At 39.3% G+C, this 21,039-nt stretch overlaps 1 protein-coding gene across 1 annotated transcript in view; it reads left to right on the top strand.

Annotated features, from left to right (window-relative positions):
* Positions 1-21,039, top strand: part of SUCLG2 (succinate-CoA ligase GDP-forming subunit beta) — a 273,815-nt gene that overhangs the window by 119,535 nt on the left and 133,241 nt on the right. The window contains exons 3-5 of the mRNA XM_032867349.1: positions 14,499-14,598; positions 15,507-15,597; positions 20,174-20,326. Coding sequence (XP_032723240.1) covers positions 14,499-14,598; positions 15,507-15,597; positions 20,174-20,326 — 344 coding nt within the window. The remainder of the gene's footprint in view (positions 1-14,498; positions 14,599-15,506; positions 15,598-20,173; positions 20,327-21,039) is intronic.

Below are 21,039 nucleotides of genomic sequence, written 5' to 3'. Positions count from 1 at the left end.
GACGCTTAACCGACAAAGCCAACTAGGCACCCCACACGAACATATATTTAATGTTACATATTTTGGATTAGAGTGAGCTTCCTCCCCTACCCTGGCCTGACCTAGCAATAATATTGTAATTGTTTTTATCAAGTCAAGTAAACATATATTTTTTTAAAAATCTGGTAATAGTTTTTCTTTGATTATTAAGTGGCATAAGCAGTCATTGTAAGAGGTGCAGGTTTACAGAAGGTGGTAAAAGTCATTTGAGCCTTTACCCCATATAGATAACCACTGTTGATGGGGGCCTTATATTGTTTTAGACTTTCAAGCATTTATATCTGCATTTTCTAAAGTTTGCAAAAGGGTAAGGTACTGTGGTTTGTGACACAGATATGTTTTGTCTTTTATCCTCCAAATACTTACTTACTGGCGGTTTTCTTTCAAAAACCCCACAGGCTTATCAAAAGTCTAGAGTCCCACAACGTTAAGCTTCAGGCAAGTGGCAGCACAGAAAAGCTTTGGGTTAGAGAGGGTTGTTTTCATCATTCCTTCGCTTCACCACAGACCAAGGCTCCCGGCATCATCCTGGCTTTTCAGGAGTGTGCAAGTATCCCCAGGAGAATTAATTTCCCTTTCAAAATGGGATAGCCACACCAAGATCCCGGCAAGGGTGCAAGGGAAACAGCTTTGGTGCGGCTATCACGGATAGTTTTCTCTGAGCTTACAAAGCATCACTGCTGTAAAAATTCATGTAGTAAATTAGCTAGTTGTTTTTAAAAAAAGTTTACATAGGCTCATCGTTTCAAAAAAAAAGTCCGTTTTGAAATCAGTACTTTGCATATAACTAACTGGGACTTAGGAATGCTTTGGGCGAGGTTCTGATTCAGAGATGTTGGTAGGGGAAGGTGATTCCTTTTTCCCACACTGGTGGAATTTGACTAGTCACAGATCTGTGGGGTGCCTGTGATAGGTCAAGCACTGACATTTGTGCTGAGGTGTCTGAATTCAATATGTTTCTGTGTTGAGTTTCAGCAAGAGACTTAGGATCTCCATTGTCCGTGTTCGTCTACTTAGATATTTCATGGCAAAGACACTCGAGGGATATGTTCTCACAAACAGTTATGTATTTCTTTTTTTTTTTTTTAAGATTTTATTTATTTATTTTACAGAGAGAGAGAGATCACAAGTAGGCAGAGAGGCAGGCAGACAGATGGGGGGGAAGCAGGCTCCCTGCTGAGCAGAGAGCCCGATGCGGGGCTCGATCCCAGGACCCTGAGATCACGATCCGAGCCGAAGGCAGCGGCTTAACCCACTGAGCCACCCAGGCGCCCCAGTCATGTATTTCTTGATTGGAATTTGAGTCATACAGATAAATGCATTTGTCAAAAACTTAATGATATACTTCAGATTTGGATATTTCATGCATATAAATTTTCTCTCTCCCCAAAAAGGAACTATAAACAAATATCAAACTTTAGTTACTGATATGTATGCTGAAGAGTTTAAGGGTAACAGTACTGACGTCTGCTACTTTGTAATGCAGCAGAAAAATAGGGTGGGCTTTGATGATAGGGAGGTAGGTGAGAAGGCAAATGCAGTGAGATGTGAACAGTGGTGGAATCCCAAGTGGTGAGGATGTGGGTGTTTACTTGATGGTGTTACGCTTCTTTATGTGATTGGAAATTGTCATATTAAAATGCTAGGAGTTTGTGTGTAACGAGGCTCTGTGTGAAGGGGTTAAGGCACAGTCTCTGGAATTATCTTTTTGGCTTAAAAATTCTGACTCTTCCTCTTGCTAGCTGTGTGAATAACACACAACTGAACCTCAGCTGGGTTGTTTGTTAAATGTAGATAATGAATACACTTAGTGCAAATCTCCTTCCATAATGAATGCCTCACAGACACTGTAAATGTGATTTCACAGAGCTAAGTTAAGTTTATAATTTATGATTATAAATGACCTTACGCTGAGGGCCCACTATGTGCTTGGCACGCTCATTTGGTCATTTTCAGGGGAGTGAGGCGCTCCCATTCTGCATCGTGCTGTGTGTGCTCTTCAGTGGAAACTTCCACACCAGAGTAGGTGTGAGTAGTGTGATTAGCACAACTGAGAGTGGCTTCATTAAAAGTGACAGAACTCCTCCCTGGTACTGTTGATCGTCCTTGGCCCGGCATCTCCTTTGATCTAGAAGGCCCTTCAGAAAACTGGCATCTGCTTTGTTAGACTGTGTAATCCTGAATGATAATTTTCCTCATTTTAAAAGGTATTCCCTTTGTGTAAGGCTAAGCTATCCCCTATTTGGGGCTTATCCCGTTTTTGCTCTATGGACCTGTGTCCTGGGAAATTCTTCTAAGGTAGTAGGCTCTCCCTCCCTCCCCACAGTCAAAATCATGTTTATGCATTATGACAGCCTGTTCCAGCCTCGTGCTGGGAGGCCAAGGGAAAGGGTCAGGAACCTGGGAGAGGCTGCCGCTGGGTCCAAGGACACCAGCAGTGGAGGATGGAAGGACAATATTTCAGTTAATTCGGTGAGTGTGCTGTTTACTTCTGGATGTCTGATATCACGCTGCAGGAAACTAAGGTGGAAAACAGTTAACAACTATGGTGTTGAGTGGGGTATAGAACAAATATTGGCTACATTTTGAAAGGAGAATGAGCTCTCAGTGGGTAGGAGGAATAGACTTAGATACTAGTTTTCCAGCTGCAATAATGAAATGTGCATGAATCTTCACAGTAAATGATTGGTATTTTCAAAGGGTATCCTCCTATTGGATGGCTTGATAGGTCAAGTGTGAAATAGGACTCAATCTCTCTGCCACACCGATACCACTGGAGAACTTAAAAGCTGCCAGAATTTTCTTTGAGTTTTACCAGATGTGGATACTAGCTCTTGGGTATTTTTCTGTGTTGTTCTGGGTGTTGCAATTCCAAAGTCAACTTAAAAAATATTATTATTTTTCCCCAGGAAGTAAATGCATAGCAGTTTATGATTTCCTTAATTTCCTATTTGTAACACTTGGCCTGGCTCCCTCTAGTATGATTTCTTGCTTGAATGAGGCATTTTTTTTTAAGATGCTGAAAGTCCTCGCAAAAGAAAAGAAAAGACTATTCTAGCTTGAATGTTTCAGAGATAATCAGAAAAAATATTGTGAAGACAGTCCCAAGAATATAGGTGTAGGTTTTGTGGTGTGTGAGGTTAGGTTTAGAACAGGTTGATATATCAAGCACTCCAATTCTTGGAGATATAAACATGTAAATCTTATTTGAGTGTAAATCTGAGGAGGAGGTGATGGGAGGTAAAGTTTGAAGTCAGTACTTATCTCTATGATTATTGAATGGACTTGTTGAAAATGAAGACAGTGATCTTAGATATAGTTGAACATGCACTTGAGTATCTTGGATGTATTTACAAAACTAGAAGGACAAGAGGAGGAAGGAAGTGAAGGAAGGAAGGGAAGGAGGGAAGGAGGAAACCAAAGAAAGCTGTCATAGAAAAGGAAAAAGTAAGTATTTTTCCAACCTTCACAACCCTTGAAAGTCAACCAAATATAAACTCTTCCCAGTTCATGGAAATTCCACAGGTTCACCCTCCAGGATGCAATCCAAAGTCTTCTTTGTGTTTAACATTCAAGGAATAGACTTAGACTTTAGACACTATGAATGGATCTGGACAGGCAATAAAAGAACAAGACACTGCAATTTAAAACTCAATGTAATTTGAAAGTGACATAACAAATGAGGCTGGACCTCAGTAGATGTGTGCATCATGGGCAAGGGGTCTGGGATCTCCCATCTCTCTTGGCATAGGTCATTCCTGGTCTCTGTTGAATTCCAGTGGGTCATACACCACTTTACCAATGTAACATGGAAAATAGAAAGTATCTGGGTTCTTTTTTATGGCAACATCACCAAGCCATTGTTTGGAATTCTGTATCTCTGGCATTTGGAATTGTAGCAGATTTTAAGTCTGGAATCTGTGTTTATTTGCAGGTTGGGAGTCAGTGGACATGTCCTTTATTATTGCTGCCGTTAAACAGTGGCATGGTTTGAATCTCATTGACCCCTTGGGAGCTGTTACAGGAGCCGTGTTTCAGAGTTAGCTTACCTGCTTTTGGTGGTTTTTTCTTGTTTGTTTGTTTGTTTGTTTGAAGACCATTATGATTAAATTATGGGCTATCTTAAAAGCACTTAGGGAAAAAAACTAAATTTAACAAAGGCCGTAAGTGTGTTTTTCTATTTATTTTCTGTTCTTGAATATAGGGAAATAAACTGAAGATCTGAAATAACAAATGTGAGTGATTTGCAGTACTGAATCTTGGTGTGCTTTACTGGTTTATTTGAGGTGGTGTTCTCATGATGTCTAATTTAAATAGATAACTAAGAAGCCTAGCAAATATAGATGGAAAAGCAAAGTAACCTTTCTCGGTTGTTGACCCCTTCATGTCTTCACTTCCCAGCCCCGTCTAACTGGAAAACCCATCTCTTCCTTGACCCGGCACCATGTTCCCTTCTCACTACACTGTGTTCTTAACATTTATCACAGTCTTAATATTTATTAGTAATTGTATCTCTTTTCTTCAGGAGGTTTTAAGTTTCTGAAAGGCAGGGACCCTGACTTTTTTTTTTTAATCTGAATTTCTACAGAGTAGATGCTCAGCAGATGTTTGAAAAGGGTAGCACGTTCTTTAGTCACTCTTGGTTTTCTTGCATGACACTTTAGGATGCCATGTTGGTAGATGTGGAGCCGTGTTTCCCAAAGATGTCTTCTGGAGGCTTCTGCATATATAGGCATCCCTGACTCATATGATAGAGTTAAAAAGGCTGATATAGCAGGGAACATTGAAACAATCAAGATATACTACTATGGATAACTGCCTATGTTTGTCTCATATTTTAAGTTCTTATTTTTTATTTGTTTTTAGGACAACATGTGATAATTGGGAAAAAATGTAAATCAGTACTGAAAGGATATAATGCACCACCTATAATACCAGTGCTTAGCCCCTTAAGATAACCTTAGTTAATATTTCAGTGTTCATTTAGATTTCATTGTGACTATATAACTAGTCGCAAATGTATTTGTTTTTTTAAATACTGATCATTAAGGTCTATTTGGAGCATATAGTGTGTGTGGACGTATTCCCTTGTTTACACAAAAGATACATTTAATCATTGTTAATGGACATATAGTATTATATTATTTCCTTATGTGGCTATAAACAGTTTTTTTTTCCAACTCCAGATGTCTACATGCTGATGTATATTTTGGCTCTTTTCAAGTGTTTCACTATTATAATTATGTTGCAGTGAAAGATCCTTATTTTTCTAGTTGATTTTCATAGAAATGGGAATGCTTTACCAATAGAGCATAAAAAACCAATAGGTTTTCTATGAGCACTGGGTAGGTGGACCTCCTAATTGTCTGAGAACATTCTAGGTGCTTTTTAACTGCGGTGACTTTTTCAGTAGTACAGAACAAGTACTCAGCCCTATTTCTTGATTTGCACTGGGCTCAGAGGCCTGCGAGAAAGATGTTGAGTGCACTCCCTGATTGGGAAATCAGACATAGGGGCCTGTGTGATAGATGGGTCTCTACGGAGCAGAGCTGGTTAGTGGAGGGGCTCTGTGAGATAATCTCTGTGAATGAGGAAAGGAGGTGACCCTACAGCTTTGAGGGCATAGAGGTCTTGGGGTTAGGGTGTGGCAGTGCATGACCGTGCCATTGTCCCCTAGAGAATGTGTGCATCTGGCACAGAGGCTGGCCTATAAAGGGAAAAGCTGTGTCACTTGGGGCTCAGCTACTTTTCTTGAACACTTGTGGGAAGCTGAAAGATCTTCCTTGATTGTGGCGAGGGAGAAGCCTAGAGGAAACCAGTGGTACTGTGACCATCGGTGGCAGAATGGTAGCAGATGGCAAACTCCAGACAGTAGCATATGGCACCTCTCACCAAATAGAGGGCCAAGTAGAGGAACTGACATACCAAGACAAATAGGGAAAAGACAAGATTTCTGATCAAGAATGTGGGAGATCTCAGAATACTAGTAATATTTCTATGAAAGAGAAAGAAACATCTTTAAATCTGGGTGTGGCCAATGGTCAGATGACCACTCTCTGAGCAGGGGCCCAGCAGGCGGCAGAACTTCAGCGAGACCCCAAGTTTGGAGACTTGAAGTAGGGTTGAGTGCCTGAGATAAAAATGCTCAGTCACAGGCTGGATGAACACAGAGTGCAGACAGAAACCAGGGAGACAAGAACGATTGACTCCTTTTTCCTGAGGGCACACTGAAGAGCCAAGTGTGTGAGCCTTCAGCTCTGGGGCCGGAGATGGGGTCGCTATCATTTTTTACCCCTATCAGCTCCAGAGCTGCTTTCACTGAACCTGGCCCACTGGCAAGGGGGAGGGGATGCAATTACATCTGGGCAAAGACACCCAAGAATCAGTGCAACAGGCACATTCCCCAGAAGACCAGCAGGAGCTTCCAGCTAAGACCAAGTTTATGGATCACACAGAACTGCAAAAATAGGGGAAGATAATATATAGAATTCATATTTTTTCTCAGGATTTTTAGTCTTTCAATTAAAAATATTTTTTTCCTTTTCAACTAATTTCTTATTTTTACAACTCTTTTTAAAAAATATTTTATTTATTTATTTGACGAAGAGAAAGACAGTGAGAGAGGGAATATAAGCAGGGAAAGTGGGAGAGGGAGAAGCATGCTTCCTGACAAGCTGGGAGCCTGATGTGGGGCCCAATCCCAGGACGCTGGGATCATGACCTGAGCCAAAGGCAGACACTTAACAACTGAGCCACCGAGGCGCCCTTAAAACTCTTTTTTAATTTTCATTTTTATATTTACATTTTATATACACATTTTTTTTTCATTTTTGGCTTCCTTTCATTGTATTTGATTTTATGTTTGTATAAATATAAGTTTTTTCTTTCTTTACAATTTTGGGATCTAGTTTCTTCTAATGAACAGAGCAAAATACACCCAGGATCTAGGGTATTGCTCTCTTCCATTCACTTGTTTGATTATATTCTCTCTTTTTTCTTTCTTTTTTTCCCCCCAGTTTCTGATCTTTTCTGATTTGTTTAGTGTAAACTTGGGGGGGGGGTTGTTGTTACTATTTTTGCACTTTGTTCTCTTGTTCATGTATTCTTCTCTGGACAGAAGACAAGACGAACAAACTCACCCCAAAAAAAGAGAATAAGAGGCAGGACTAACTGCCAGGGACCCAGTCACTATGAACATAAGTAATATGTCAGAACTAGAATTCCTAATAACGATTATAAAGATATTAGCTGAGCTTGAAAGAAGCATGAAGACACTAGAGAATCCCTTTCTGAAGAAAGAAAAGAGCTAAAATCTAATCAGATCAAAATAAAAAAGGCTATTGATGAGATGCAATAAAAAATGGAGGCTCTAAGAAAAACAAAAACAAAGGAGGGATAAAAACTTCCGTTAAAAAAAAAATGGAGGCTCTAACTGCTAGCATAAATGAGGCAGAAGAGAGAATCAATGACATAGAAGACAAGATGATGGAGAATAAATAAACGAAGAAACAGAGATAAACAACTACTGGATCAAGGGGAAATATTTGAGAGATAAGTGATATCATAAAGGGAAAAAATATTAGAATAATTGGGGTCCCAGAGGAAGAGGAAAGAGAGGGGCAGAAGGTATATTTGAGCAAATTATAGATGTAGACTTCCCTAATCTGGGGAGGGAAACAGGCATTCAAGTCTAGGAAACAGAAAACCCCTCTCCAAAACAATAAAAATATGTCAACACCTAGACATATAATAGTGAAGCTTGCAAATTTCAAAGACAAAGAGAAAATACTGAAATCAGGTCCTTAAGCTGCAGAGGTAGAAACATAAGGCTGGCAGCACACCTCTCCACAGAGACCTGGCAGGCCAGAAGGAACTGGCATGATATATTCAGGGTGCTAAATGAGAAAAATATGCAGCCAAGAATACTTAATCCAGCAAGGCTGTCGTTCAGAATAGGAGAGATAAAGAGCTTCCAGGACAAAGAGAAACTAAAAGAATTTGTGATCACTAAACCCGCCCTGCAAGAAATATTAAAAGGGATCCTTTAAACAAACAGAGAGCCCAAAAGTAACATAGACCAGAAAGGAACAGAGACAGTATACAGAAACAGTGACTTTACAGGTAATACGATGGCACTAAATTCATATCTTTCAATAGTTACTTTGAATGTAAATGGGCTAAATGCTCAAATCAAAAGACACAAGTTATCAGATTGGATTTAAAAAGTAATGTCCATTGATAGGATGTCTACAAGAGACTCATTTTATTATTCTTTTTTTTTTTTTTTCAAGATTTTTATTTACTTGAGAGAGATCACACAGAGGGAGAGGGAGAAGCAGACTTCACACTGAGCAGAGAGCCCAATGCTTAATCCTAGGACCCCGAGATCATGACCTGAGCCAAAGGCAGATACTTAACCAACTGAGCCACCCAGACACCCACTAAAATAAATAAATAAACTCTTTTTAAAAAGGAAATACATCTTTTTTTTTAAGATTTTATTTATTATTATTTTTTTTTATAGAGAAAGATAGAGTAAGAGAGGGAACACAGCAAGCAGAGTGGGATAAGGAGAAGCAGACGTCCCACCAAGCAGGGGTCCAGATGCGGGGCTCGATCCCAGGACTCTGGGACCGTGACCTGAGCTGAAGGTAGATGTTTAATCACTGAGCCACCCAGGCACCCAAGCAATACATCTTTTAATTTAATAGCCAACATGTAAGATTGTTTTATTAGTCTTAAACTATAGAAAGAATAAGATATTATAATTGAATTGAGCTTTTCTGAGGAAACTTCTGTCTAGCTTTAAAAATTTTATCATCAATGAAGTCTGTATTAATAGTTATGAAAGCAATTAATAACATCAATGATATGATCAGATGAGTAGGCTAGTTTATCATTACAGATTTTAATGAGAGCTGTAATATAATAATACATATGTAATATTTTTTAAGTATGGCAATATGAAAAGATGATTTGTCAAACTTTAATTTAGAAACTTTTATAGGAACTAAAATTAAAATTATTTCCTTGAAAGCAAAATGTGATGTCTTATGATCACATTATTACCTAAATTGTTCCAGGTGGTATTATCATGCCCCTACAGTCTCCAGATGAAGGAATTACTTTAGATAATATAGAATTAATTGACTATAGTATTTGATAGGAAATTTAAGATTTAAAACTTATATAAAAGCTTTATCGGTGAAGGATTTCTTAATGTAAAATAAGGTCTCCCTGGAGTGCCTGGATGGGTCACTTGGTTAAGCATCTGACTGTTGGCTTCAGCTCAGGTCATGATGGCAGGGTTGTGAGATGGAGCCCCACATGGGGCCCCTTGATGGGTGTGGGGCTCCTTTAAGATGCTCTCTCTCCTCCCTCTCTCTCTGCCCCTCCTCCACTCACTCGCTCTCTCTCTCTCTTTCTCTCTCTCTCAAACAAACAAAAAACTACTAAAATAATGTCTCCCTAAACAACTTCCTAGTTGTTCTTGTCACAAAACCCTTATCTGAGAGATGGCCCTAGTTCCATCTTTTACTTTAAAAATGACTGTTTCAGGTATATGCAATTTAAATCTTTGATGGGTAGCAGTGTGGTGGGGATCCAAGTATCTCTTGGGGATCCAGGTATCAATCAAGGGATGTGACCAATGGTGAAATAGTTTATTCTGACGTCTTGCATACTTGAAGTTCTTTGTTCCAGTGTGGGGCAAGCCCATGTCAGACATGTTGAAAATTGAAATAATTGTTTTAGTTTCAAGGATGCCACTGAGCATATGGAAAGAGTCATTGCAATATTATCTAATTCCCAGTGACCGCATTACAACTTGAGGAAATAGGACTCCATCCACAGGAGATATTACAATAATCAAAGATAGGTAATTCTCCAATTTTAAGTCTGGGTTTTAGGGTCATCATGAGATCACAGAAGTTAACTCATTTCTTTGGGAAATTGGCACTTAGGCCTCTACCTTATCACCCTGTAATTGTATGTCCTTTACAAAGTTTCCTCTTTCTGTAATATCTTCGACTCTTCTTTCTTCACCCTCCTCCTTCTCCTTGCCTTCCAGTAGTAGGTTAATCTGAAATACATTGTAACTTTCTCAATTAAGAATCCTGTCAAACCTCATGAAAGTTGATCACCATGCTGGAAATTATGCCATGCAATTGTGCTGAAAACTGGGTATTTAAATTTTGCTCCGGCGGTGAACCGTGGAATTTGTACTTCCCCCAACAACTCCAATGTTACCGGCTCAAAATAGATGATCACTTTCGTAGCCTCCATCCATACAGTGCTGCATTTACATTTAGGAAGCTGTTACGTTTTTGAAGAGAGCAATGTTGAATTCACTAAACTTGTTTTAAAAAGATAGTTGAAAATAACATTCTTATCGATACTCCTGGTGAACATTTTCAGACATTTTCTAGGTCCTTTTGCATTGTGGTTCTAAACTGTTTCTTATAAGCATTATTTTGTATAAGTATATTTTCTGAATGCCATCTCTAAAAAGCAGAGTGAACTAGTTTTATAAAACTTGTCTGATTAAAAACATTTCATATTTATTCTCTTTAGGTTATGCTTTCCTTAATGAATTTATTTTTTTTCTTTTAGATTTAATAATGCTTCCAAGGGTATTTATTATCCAGCCTGGGACTATTGGGGGACTATRAAAATTGGTATAAAACTGTTACTGTAATTAGAATGACACTTGTGGTAAGGAATGAGAAGAAAACATTTGAGAAAGCATTATTTTAATGTGGCTAATAGAATCAAACAAGAAGATCACAGCATGGGTTTTTTTAGGCTTCCTAAATGGCTACAAATATTGTTCTCCTAAGTGATATGGTAGTCGAGAATCTTACACACTTAGAAGCTTATCAAATATGTTGCTTACAATTCTTCTCCTAAAACGTATGTAAATTACAGTAACTGGTTCCCATCTAACCAAGCGGAATCCTAGTCGTTTGTGAGCACTCTTCATTATCACAAACTCACCAGAAAAGGAAGAAAATAAAGTGAATTCATTGCACATTCAGGCTGCTGCATGTAAGAGTAGTTATGGGCAAGGAATTCAGTGTTATACACACTCAGGTTTTACTAACTTGGACTTGGTAATATGGTTATCAGTATGTAAGTGCACTATCTTTCCATACAAAATCTTTCAGAGTAGCTATTTTTTCTCCCCTCTGTCTCTTTATTAGCTTGTTATCCTAAAGTACGGTTAAATCATCTTGTGTTAGACAAAAATTGGATTTCATGTCAAGGATTTTTTTTTTTTTTTGTAATTTTATTTGGGATTAGGAAGATAATGTGAAAAACAAACAAACAAAAAACAACCTAGAAATTTGTGTATTTGGAGAAATCAGATCTTTAAATAAAATGGGAACTGTGACATTGTGTGAAATCAACTTGATTAATACTGAATGAAAAGACCAGATACTGTTCAGGATTTGGCCACTTAATTTTCAGCCCTTTGAGTAAATAACTGAATTAAATTACTTCATGTGAGTTTCAGTCCAGATGAGAAAAACTTGCTTTTCTTTGGGCTATTGACGTGCTATACTGATTTAGCACTTGAGATCTAACAAGAAGAGATGATTTTAGTGAACTTATTTTTGGCCTGGGTTATAAGATGCAGGAGATGTACCTAGATTGTATATAGTCTTTTCCTTTGTCTTTTGACACTTGTCCCAGTATGGATGCCCAGTCTCCAAGTGGCTGTTCAGTCTACCAGCTTGGTGGCATGGAGTCCTTTGACGCATGGTCAAATGGTGACACATGTAATTGACAACACTTCACTGAGGTTACAACTGTTACTCTGTCTTGATGGTTTGTGCCTAAGGCTGATTTAATTAAGCCTATGTAGTGCCAATTAACAATGCCCAATTAGGTATTCTGTCTGGCTTTCAACTTTTGCCGCTGGAAGGCTCGTAAAGAAAAGCATCTCTTTCTTTTGGATGACAAGCATATGAAAATTGATAATGGCAGTGGAACGCTGGTTACCGTTTTTAAAGAATTTGAAGTGATCACAATTAAAAATTTGAGTAGACAGCAAAAAGTATTTTTTCTACTTGTTGTTTTCAAAAGAGAATTAAGAAATGTCTTCTAAAAAGACAAATTCCAAATGCCATTTTTGGTTTAATTGCTGAAAACAATTAGTGATGATAGCTATCATGTTTTGACTTCTTTTAAATGTGCCAGGCATTGGAGATAAGCACTTTACCTACTGTTTTTTGTTTATTACTCACATCATCCTCCACTGGCGATTACTTCATTATAACCATTTTACGGACAGGCAAAACACTTCTACCTCTCTGAGCCTCGTTCTCTTCTTGTCTATGAAGAAAGTAATGGGCAGAGGTTGGAAAGTTTAGGTCTGTTTAACTCCACAGTCCTTGCTCTTACTGCTGTCCTTACATGCCGTGGCCTAACTACAAAATAAATTAGTTCTACTTGGTTTCTTTCCTCGTGCGTTTTCTTATAATAAGTTGTCGTCATAGCTAGTTCATTACCCACTTAGACTGAGCCAGTTTGTAAGACGTGAGTTTGACGGATGTGGTAATGGTTCATATCTATGGCAGCGGCAAGTGTTGGAGGGCGGCAAGGGCATCAGTAAAGGTGCTCTGCTTGCTTCTGAGGGAAAGTGCACCCTAGTTTCCTGAGTGTAAGCAAATAGAGGAGAAAGGAAGACCAACCAATAAAGACAGTGAATCCTAATAATCTGACTACATCATCTGGAGTGGCTGTCATACCCAGTGCTATCATAATGCCAGATCTTTCTGTAGCTCCCTGTTGCCTTCATGATAAAACCCTCTGTGGCTCCTTCTCTGGGAACCTTTGCTTGCTTGCCTTGAGTAACAAGAACCATAACAGAGATAGCTAAAATGGCCAACACTCATGGAGGAGTCCTCACCTCACGTGAATGGTGGCAGACACAGAAAACTTATTATTATTAATATTACTTATCCATATCTGCCCAAGTGGCAACGATCCTTTTGATTCTTTATAATATAGTAAAGTAATAAAATGAGCTAACTGTGGCAGTAGTCTTTCATTAATCATAAGAGTTTTCAGGCTCTTGAGATAAAGTATTCGCATGTATGATTTAATTCTCAGAGAAGTCCTATAGCTTCTTCACAATGGAGTAAACTGAGTCTCAGAAACATTAAGTAACTTGCCAGTGGTCAACAGTGGGATAAGAGATGGAGGCCTGATGGGAGCCCAGTCTGCAGATTCTGAACCTGCTGTTAAACCAGAAAACTCATACAACCTTATAGAAGATTGACTTAGTTTTCTGCATTTAGATGAAGATGAATGACCGACAGAGAGTTCCAGCTGTGACCAGAAGAAATGTACTATTTGTTTTATGAAACCTGTTGGATTTGAAAGCTGCCTGTTTTTTCTCTTATTTTTCTTTCCATGGATGTGCGAGGGGTAGGCAGCTGTCCTATTTGCTGAAGACCTCATTTCTGTCACTGGACTGCTTCACACATGTAGCTTTTGAGCCAGGCCCATGAAGATATTTGAGCTTACGAGTTGGTTCTCAAAGGTCAAAAGCAGTCACATCCCCCATTCCTTGAGTGTGTCAAGAAGTGAAAATCCCTTGGGCACCTGGGTGGCTCAGTGGGTTAAAGCCTCTGCCTTCGGCTCAGGTCATGATCCCAGGGTCTTGGGAGTGAGTCTCGCATCGGGCTCTCTGCTTAGTGGGGAGCTTGCTTCCCTCTCTTTCTCTGCCTGCCTCTCTGCCTACTTGTGATCTCTGTCTGTCAAATAAATAAATAAAATCTTAAAAAAAAAAAAAAAGAAAGAAAGAAATGAAAATCCCACCTAGGATTTGGGAGTTTTGTTACCCTGCCAACCTTCAGAAATATTACTTGCTTTCAATTTTAATCCATTTCTTTCTCCCTCAACCAGTCCCATCAATATCTAGAACATCCACTCAGAAATCTGTTGGTTTCCAAGAATACAGTTATTAACTACTCCCTTTGCATCTTGTCTTAAACCTCTTCCCCCATGTACTCCAGCCTTCCCTTTGACATCTCAGCTGGCTGACAGGTAGTTAGCTTTTCTGACTGGCAGATTAGTGCCTTTGCCACATGGGAGTGTCACTACACAGTAAAATTAATACCTCTGGCCTGGATTTATTTAGCATCTTCTGACACTCAAAAGATCAAGGGAACATATGCCTTGTTTTCTCTTGGGATGGTTATTAGATTAAACTTGTAGGAAATATTTTAATGTCCTTGATAAAGACTTTGTATTTGGGTGCCCTGTTGTTTTTTTGAAGTTCCTTATGCCTTTATTTTCAAAGTTAGTTTAAGTGAGCTTTTACTGTTTTTGGAAGGTATATGCACTTCAACATTGCTTGTTGCTGAAAAATAAATAAATAAATAAGTAAGTAAGTAAGTAAGTACGTAAGTAAGTAAAATCCACTACCAACTCTGGGTTTTCTTTTTCAGATGCAAAAGAATTTGTTTTAAAAGCCCAGATCTTAGCTGGAGGAAGAGGAAAAGGTGTCTTCAGTAGCGGTTTAAAAGGAGGCGTTCATTTAACAAAAGAGTAAGTCTGGGCATTTTAATTCTGTGTCTTTGGGCTAAGCAGTTATGGGAGATTTTGCTCATGACTGAAGGAAGCACTGAGAAAGATGGTTGGAATGGGGTTGGGAGCAAAAGGTAGCGAAAAAGGAAATGAATTAAAGGTAAGAGGGCTCTGTGGTGCCCATGTGTTCTTTATCTCACAAAAGGATTTTTTCTCTACTAATTGGTGAAAACTCAACACTCCTTCTGTTGTACACAATCAGTGATTCATCATAAATGTTGAAAACAACAACATAAATGCGGCCTCCATAGTGTCACTTTCCTATTCTAGAACCCACAGTAGCTCCCCAGTACCAATGGCTTCAGTTGTCCCTCCTGTATGATATTCCAAGCCTTCGGGTATCAGGGCCCAGCACTGCCCACTTTTCCTTTCCTTTCTGTCACTTATCTTTTCATTATCTATTTTGAATCTCACCCTCTTCCTTTTGCCCCTCAGTGGCCAATACTTCTCACACTCCCCAAGTCAGGTCTTTGTTATTGACCTTATACCTAAATCGGTTATGCATTTCAGCAGTATCTTTCTACTATGAAAGTAACTTATTTTGGGGAGAGAGAATAGCAGAGGGAAGCAAGAATCTCCCTTCCCTCCCCTCCCCTTCCTTCCCCTTTCCCTGCCCCCTTTCCTTCTCTCCTTCTTTTCTCCCCTCCCCTTCCCTCCCCTCCCTTCCCTTCCTTTCTCTTTCCTCCCTCCCCCCCATATGTATTTTGTTCTCAGTGAGCCTCCGGTACAGGGCTAGGCACCTAGTACATGAGCAGAAATCCCTATGGACTTGATGAGTGTGGAGCTGGACATGAGGACATGGCATGCAGTCTGCTTTAAAATAATTTTCAGCATAGACATTGATTTTTTTTCCTTTCTCTCTCTCTCAGCCCTCAAGTTGTGGGACAGCTGGCTAAACAGATGATTGGGTATAATCTAGCAACGAAACAAACTCCAAAAGAAGGTGTGAAAGTTAACAAGGTAATACAAATGCTGTGGGTCACTTTCTATGTATGTGTTAGAAAGAAGAAGAGAAAATCCTATTTCAGTTTTGACAACCTGATGAAGTACTACACTTTGGTGATACACCATTTTATTTTTTAAACCTCCTATGATCTGTTTAGGTTGTGGTATGACTTTGAAGAGAAACGTAGGGGTTCTGTAATAGTACGAGTGTTTATTATCATTAGCATTTAGTAAAAGTAGGTGTGGGTGAGTGATGGAATCGATGGCTTTCCCTTCCAGAACACAGGCCCAGGTTGTTTAAAGCTGAACAGGCTTTGAGTGACAGCTCTTACTCCTCGGTGTGGACATTCTCTGCTCCTCCATAACCCCACCCTCGTCCTGGGAATCAGAGTTAGCTGCTGTGATTGGTTTTCTAAGTGTCGCTTTACCTTACTTTGAGATTAATACCACTGAAATCCACTATTATCACTGCATGTATCATGGGTGAGTGGTCAGCTGGGGTTCCCAAGTGTCTCTAGGGGGCACCTCATGCACATACGCACACACGCAGAACATAAAACCCGAAATCAAGTGGCCCGCCTCGGTCATAAAATCGTGGGTGCAGAGCCAAGGGCAGAACCTAACTCTGCTCCTGTCAGCCTGTCCACCTTATACACCCTCCTGGTACGCAGAGATACCACTGCTGGCTACTTGATTTGCAGGACTCAGTTCAAAAACATACAGGGGCCTTTGTTCAAATTTCAAGTCTGCTCCAGCAAAACATTACACCAAAAGACTAAGATGGGAACTCTTCTGAGCGTTGGCTCCTGTGTGATGACAAGATCCCACACCCCAGTCCTGGCAGGCACGGATGGTTAGAAGACGCTGTCATAACAGTGAATGGGGACCCAGGCTTTTGGGAAGTCTCTCTCTGCTTTATGGACACAGCATCACTGATGATGATCTCCACCATCAGTGTGCCTGCTTGGGGAACCTGAGGCAGTGTATTCTGTTTTCAATTTCTCAGAGTGAAAAGGGTACCAAATTTTCGAGATGACCAAAAAAACAAAAAATTGCCAGTTGGTTCTTAGTGTACCATGGCGGGGGCTCTCTTGGGTCTCTCTTGGTCTGAAAGAGGGAGATGGAAATGCTGGTGGTCATTAGCTCCTTCATTCCGAGAACTTAAAGCTTTTATAAACGTCAAGACAGCATACCAAGGAAATGGGTTGTGGTGATTTCCCTTTCCCACTCCTTCTCAGATGTAAGAACTGTTTTAAAACTCAGTGTTTTGTTTTGACTTTTGTTTGGCCCAACACAGTACTTTTATTTGCCTTTTAAATCTGGTTATGAGTTTTTACCTGTGTTAACTTCTTCAAAATTTGTCCACAGAGGACATGATTAGTGTTTTTGTTTGTAGGAATTCGTTGTTTTATATGGCTATATGAGTTTTTAGATTAGAGTTTGTGGTACTTTTTAAAAAACATATAAAAATACCTAAAGCAGATCACGCTGTATGGTAATGCATAAAATTAGTTTGGAGATAGGTTTCTGAAAGGCTGGTGAGAAGTATATGCTTGTACATTGAGTCATTGCCAGGAAACGGCTATAATGTGTTGTTTTTTTAAGTAGTGTATTGTTTTTTTCCTCTGATTGTAAAAGTAATTCAAACATGTAAAAAATTCCAATCTTACAGAAATATAAAAATTTGAAAACAGAAATTCTTTGGCTTCTCACCCCCTTGAAATAATGGCATATATCATGTCTGTCCTTTTTCTGTGTACAGTTTATGTTACCACATTCCTATAACAATAACTTTGTCTACAACTTTAAGGAACATGGATTTTTTTTTCACTTATGAAATCTTGGACAGTAGATAGAAGTCCCCCCATTATAGAAACTTTAGATTTCTAAGATTGTTTGAGAAGTTGTATAAACACATACCTACATCGTACACTTTGGATATTTTTTTCTGAGTCTGTGCCAATGCACTTCTCTTGTGTTCCCTTGGGTAATAATATGGGAGGTGAGACTGTTCTGCTCACCACGTTCTTCATGATGCAGTACCAGCAAAGGTTACTACTCTACAGCGAGAGAAGTGGAAGAACCGAGTATATTTTTAATCTTTTCTAATCACAGTTCTGTTACAAATAATTTTATGTACTAACACTCATCCACAGATCACAGTTTCAATAGCATGAGACGAAAAACAAAAACCAACCAACGCGGTTCAGTGGTCCAGTAGTTCCCCAAAGCTTCCCATCCTAGAGAACTCCACAAAAAGGTTGTGTTGATGATGTTTGTGTCAGTCACAGATGAAGTCACATTTCTGAAGTGTATCAGCTCAGGTCCTCATGGGATGAGTGTTCATAGAATCCATTTAGATTCTCTCTGCAACAATGCTTAATATATTCTGACTTCCTGGGCCATATGGAGGGCATGGTAATGTCAAAAAACTGATCTCAAGATAATGTATCTTGAATTATCCACTGATAATCATCATTTTCCCGGGACTGTTTTCCTAAAGAGTCATACATTATTTCTACCAAGAAGGAGACTTTGGAGACAGCAGCTGGTCTTTACAAATAGAAATTTGATGGAATGCAGAGCACATCTGTCAACATTTTAGAAGATTAAGAATAGGACTCTTGAATGACATCCTAAAAAGTTACAGTGTTGTGTGGCTTCTCAGAATAACTACTGAAAATCGTTAAATTTCCTTCTCTAGACTAACTCTTATTAGAAAGTGAACAGAAAACAGCATGCTTCTGTGAAAATCCCAACACCGTGTGCCAAGAAGTATTTCTTACATAGTCATGAGTTACCATTTATGACAAAAGAATCAATATGAAGCCTCCTATATTTTATTTTTAACTGGTGATGTGTTTGAAAAGAAGTTCTGTATTCATTACTTCATAACTTTTTAGACCATCATATATTTATCCCATTACATGTGTCTTAAAAATTAGTGGTTTGATGGCATCTGGGTAGTTAATATGTATGCTGTTTAATCTGTGACTTTTTTTGGTGAAATCTTTTACTGAACTACTTTCAGGAAAAGCAATGAAAGTGCTTTTATTATTTTCATTACTAGTAGTGATTAGTTATTAATATTCTTTTTTTTTTAATGATCAAAGACGTCTTTTACCCGGTTTTTTTTTTTTTTTTTTTTTGGAGTGTCAGCTCTCTCTCTCTAGGGCAGTTTGATAGTACTTATCAAAATTGCAAATATGAAGAGTCTTCTAGATACCTTATCTACAGGGATACTAGAACACATAAGCAAAGGTATATATATAAAAATAAACACTGAAGTAGGCTTTTAGAGATATGAAGTCCACATAAGTGACTGTCAGTTGGGACATAATTAAATAAATATTGACATATGAGTACCATCTAGTCACAAATAAGACAGAGGACCTTGGAGAGATCTCCAAGTTGTAGTACTAAGATTAAGAACAAGAGAGGGTCACCTGGGTGGCTCAGTGGGTTAAGCCTCTGCCTTCAGCTCAGGTCATGGTATCAGGGTCCTGGGATCAAGCCCTGCATCGGGCTTTCTGCTCATTGGGTAGCCTGCTTCCCCCTCTCTCTCTGCCTGCCTCTCTGCCTACTTGTGATCTTTCTCTATGTGTCAAATAAATAAAATCTTAAAAAAAAAAAAAGAATAAGAGAAGAGAAAAGAGGCATTCATGTATATATAATATGCTTCCATGTGTAGGATGTCTCCACTACTGTAATGCTTGTAAATGCATGGGAAAGAGATACAAAGTTAACAGTGGTTTTTCCTGGTAGGCCTGCCACACAGTTGCTGAGGCTGTGCTGAGCAAAAGGACAGTGGGCTGAGACAGTGAGCACAGAATGCAATCCTTCCATCCCCTTGCCTCTTGCCCAGGCACGGTCCTGGCATGCACAGGATCATGGCCTCCTAGAGAAAGTTGCTACTTTTTCTGATGATCACATAGGTTCCATATAGGCTCCTGATCACCCTCTCTCCTGATGCCCAAGGGCTGTGTATGTGCAGCATGGGGGTGCTGTCACTATCTTGTGTATATACTTTTGGTACCTTTTGCATTATTTTTGAACAAGCAAATAATATATTTGTAATTTTAAAGAAAGTAGAAATTGAATTAAAAATACAGTGATCCACGAGATAGAGGTATAGAAGCATACATAGGAATGCTTACATAGGAAGCATCAGACGTACTGTGGAAAGTTGGCAACATACTTGGTTTTCCACCAGTGCAATCTGAGAAAAATCAGTGTAGTAAAAATCATGTACGTACAGTTAATGTCTCAAATTAAAATAACAACTGCTTCCCCGGAGTTTTTCTTAAGTGTCAGGGTTTCTCAAGGAAGAAAAAGAGAAGATTAGAGTAGGAAGGTTCCTTGAGGCAAACCGAATACCTGTCACTTGAGCAAGTTAGCAGGATCAATTACGGAGGTGCAGATGGGCATTCTGTACTATGAGGGCAGAACTCTCAAATCTCTGGATGCTAGCTCACTGGGTTTAAAGAGCCTGAAAATGAAGCTCTTTGATTTGTATAGCAAGTTTATATAGATTTCCAGGTGGAACTCAGCTCAATGCTGAATTAATTTGACTTTCTCACTAATATGGCAGGTGATGGTTGCTGAAGCCTTGGACATTTCCAGAGAAACCTACCTGGCCATTCTGATGGACCGGTCCTGCAATGGCCCAGTAATGGTGGGCAGCCCTCAGGGGGGCGTTGATATTGAAGAGGTGGCAGCTTCTAATCCAGAACTTATTTTTAAGGTATGTTAAGATTCCTGGCTATGCTGTGTTCATTGATTATTGTTGCACAAGCTGTTAAAGATTTAATGTGCAGTCTGAGGCTGGTAATAGTACATTCGCTTCTGGGATTTACGGCACGAAGACTTGAATCCTTTTTCTTAACTGAGTGCTTAGTTGAAGTTGGGTAGAATGAAGGTATTCCCTATCCAAGGCCTTCTTCTTTGCTTTTTCCTTCTCTTCATTTATTCATCCTTTCTGCTTTTTCTTCCTTCCTCATTCCTTCTATCCACACAGCCCCAAGAATTAACCAATAGGGGAGGACTGTGAGTTTTCCATTTTTCTGGGTTAACTCTACCCCACTTCATAGTATGCAGGATCCAGAAATTCTCTCCTAGGAGACTGAATGTGAGCTAGAGACTGCTTCCATGTCTCCCAGTACTGCTGATATAAAACGGAGTCCTTCAAAAGTCCAGATTCTATCAGTTTGTTTCAATCCTTTAAATCTTGCCCTTCATTTCTAGCCACAGATCTGGCTGAGGTCAGATCCTAACCAGCCTGCAAGTGTCTCAGTGTCTCTGTGCCTCATTTTCTGAATCACTAAAGTGGAAGTGGGGGTAATTTCCACCCCATAGAATTGTGAGGAAGAATGAGGTTAATGTGTAAAAAGTGCTTCTCAACCTACCTCATTTGTAAGAAGAAGCATCTGTGGTCTTGAGAACTGTAATTCTGTTTTG

This window comes from Lontra canadensis, unplaced genomic scaffold, assembly GCF_010015895.1.
Source record: "Lontra canadensis isolate GAN:19392208 unplaced genomic scaffold, GSC_riverotter_1.0 scaffold34, whole genome shotgun sequence".
In the NCBI taxonomy this organism is placed as follows: Eukaryota; Metazoa; Chordata; class Mammalia; order Carnivora; family Mustelidae; genus Lontra; species Lontra canadensis.
The sequence above is the reverse complement of the archived record's forward strand: the minus strand, read 5'-3'. Positions and strand labels throughout refer to the sequence as shown.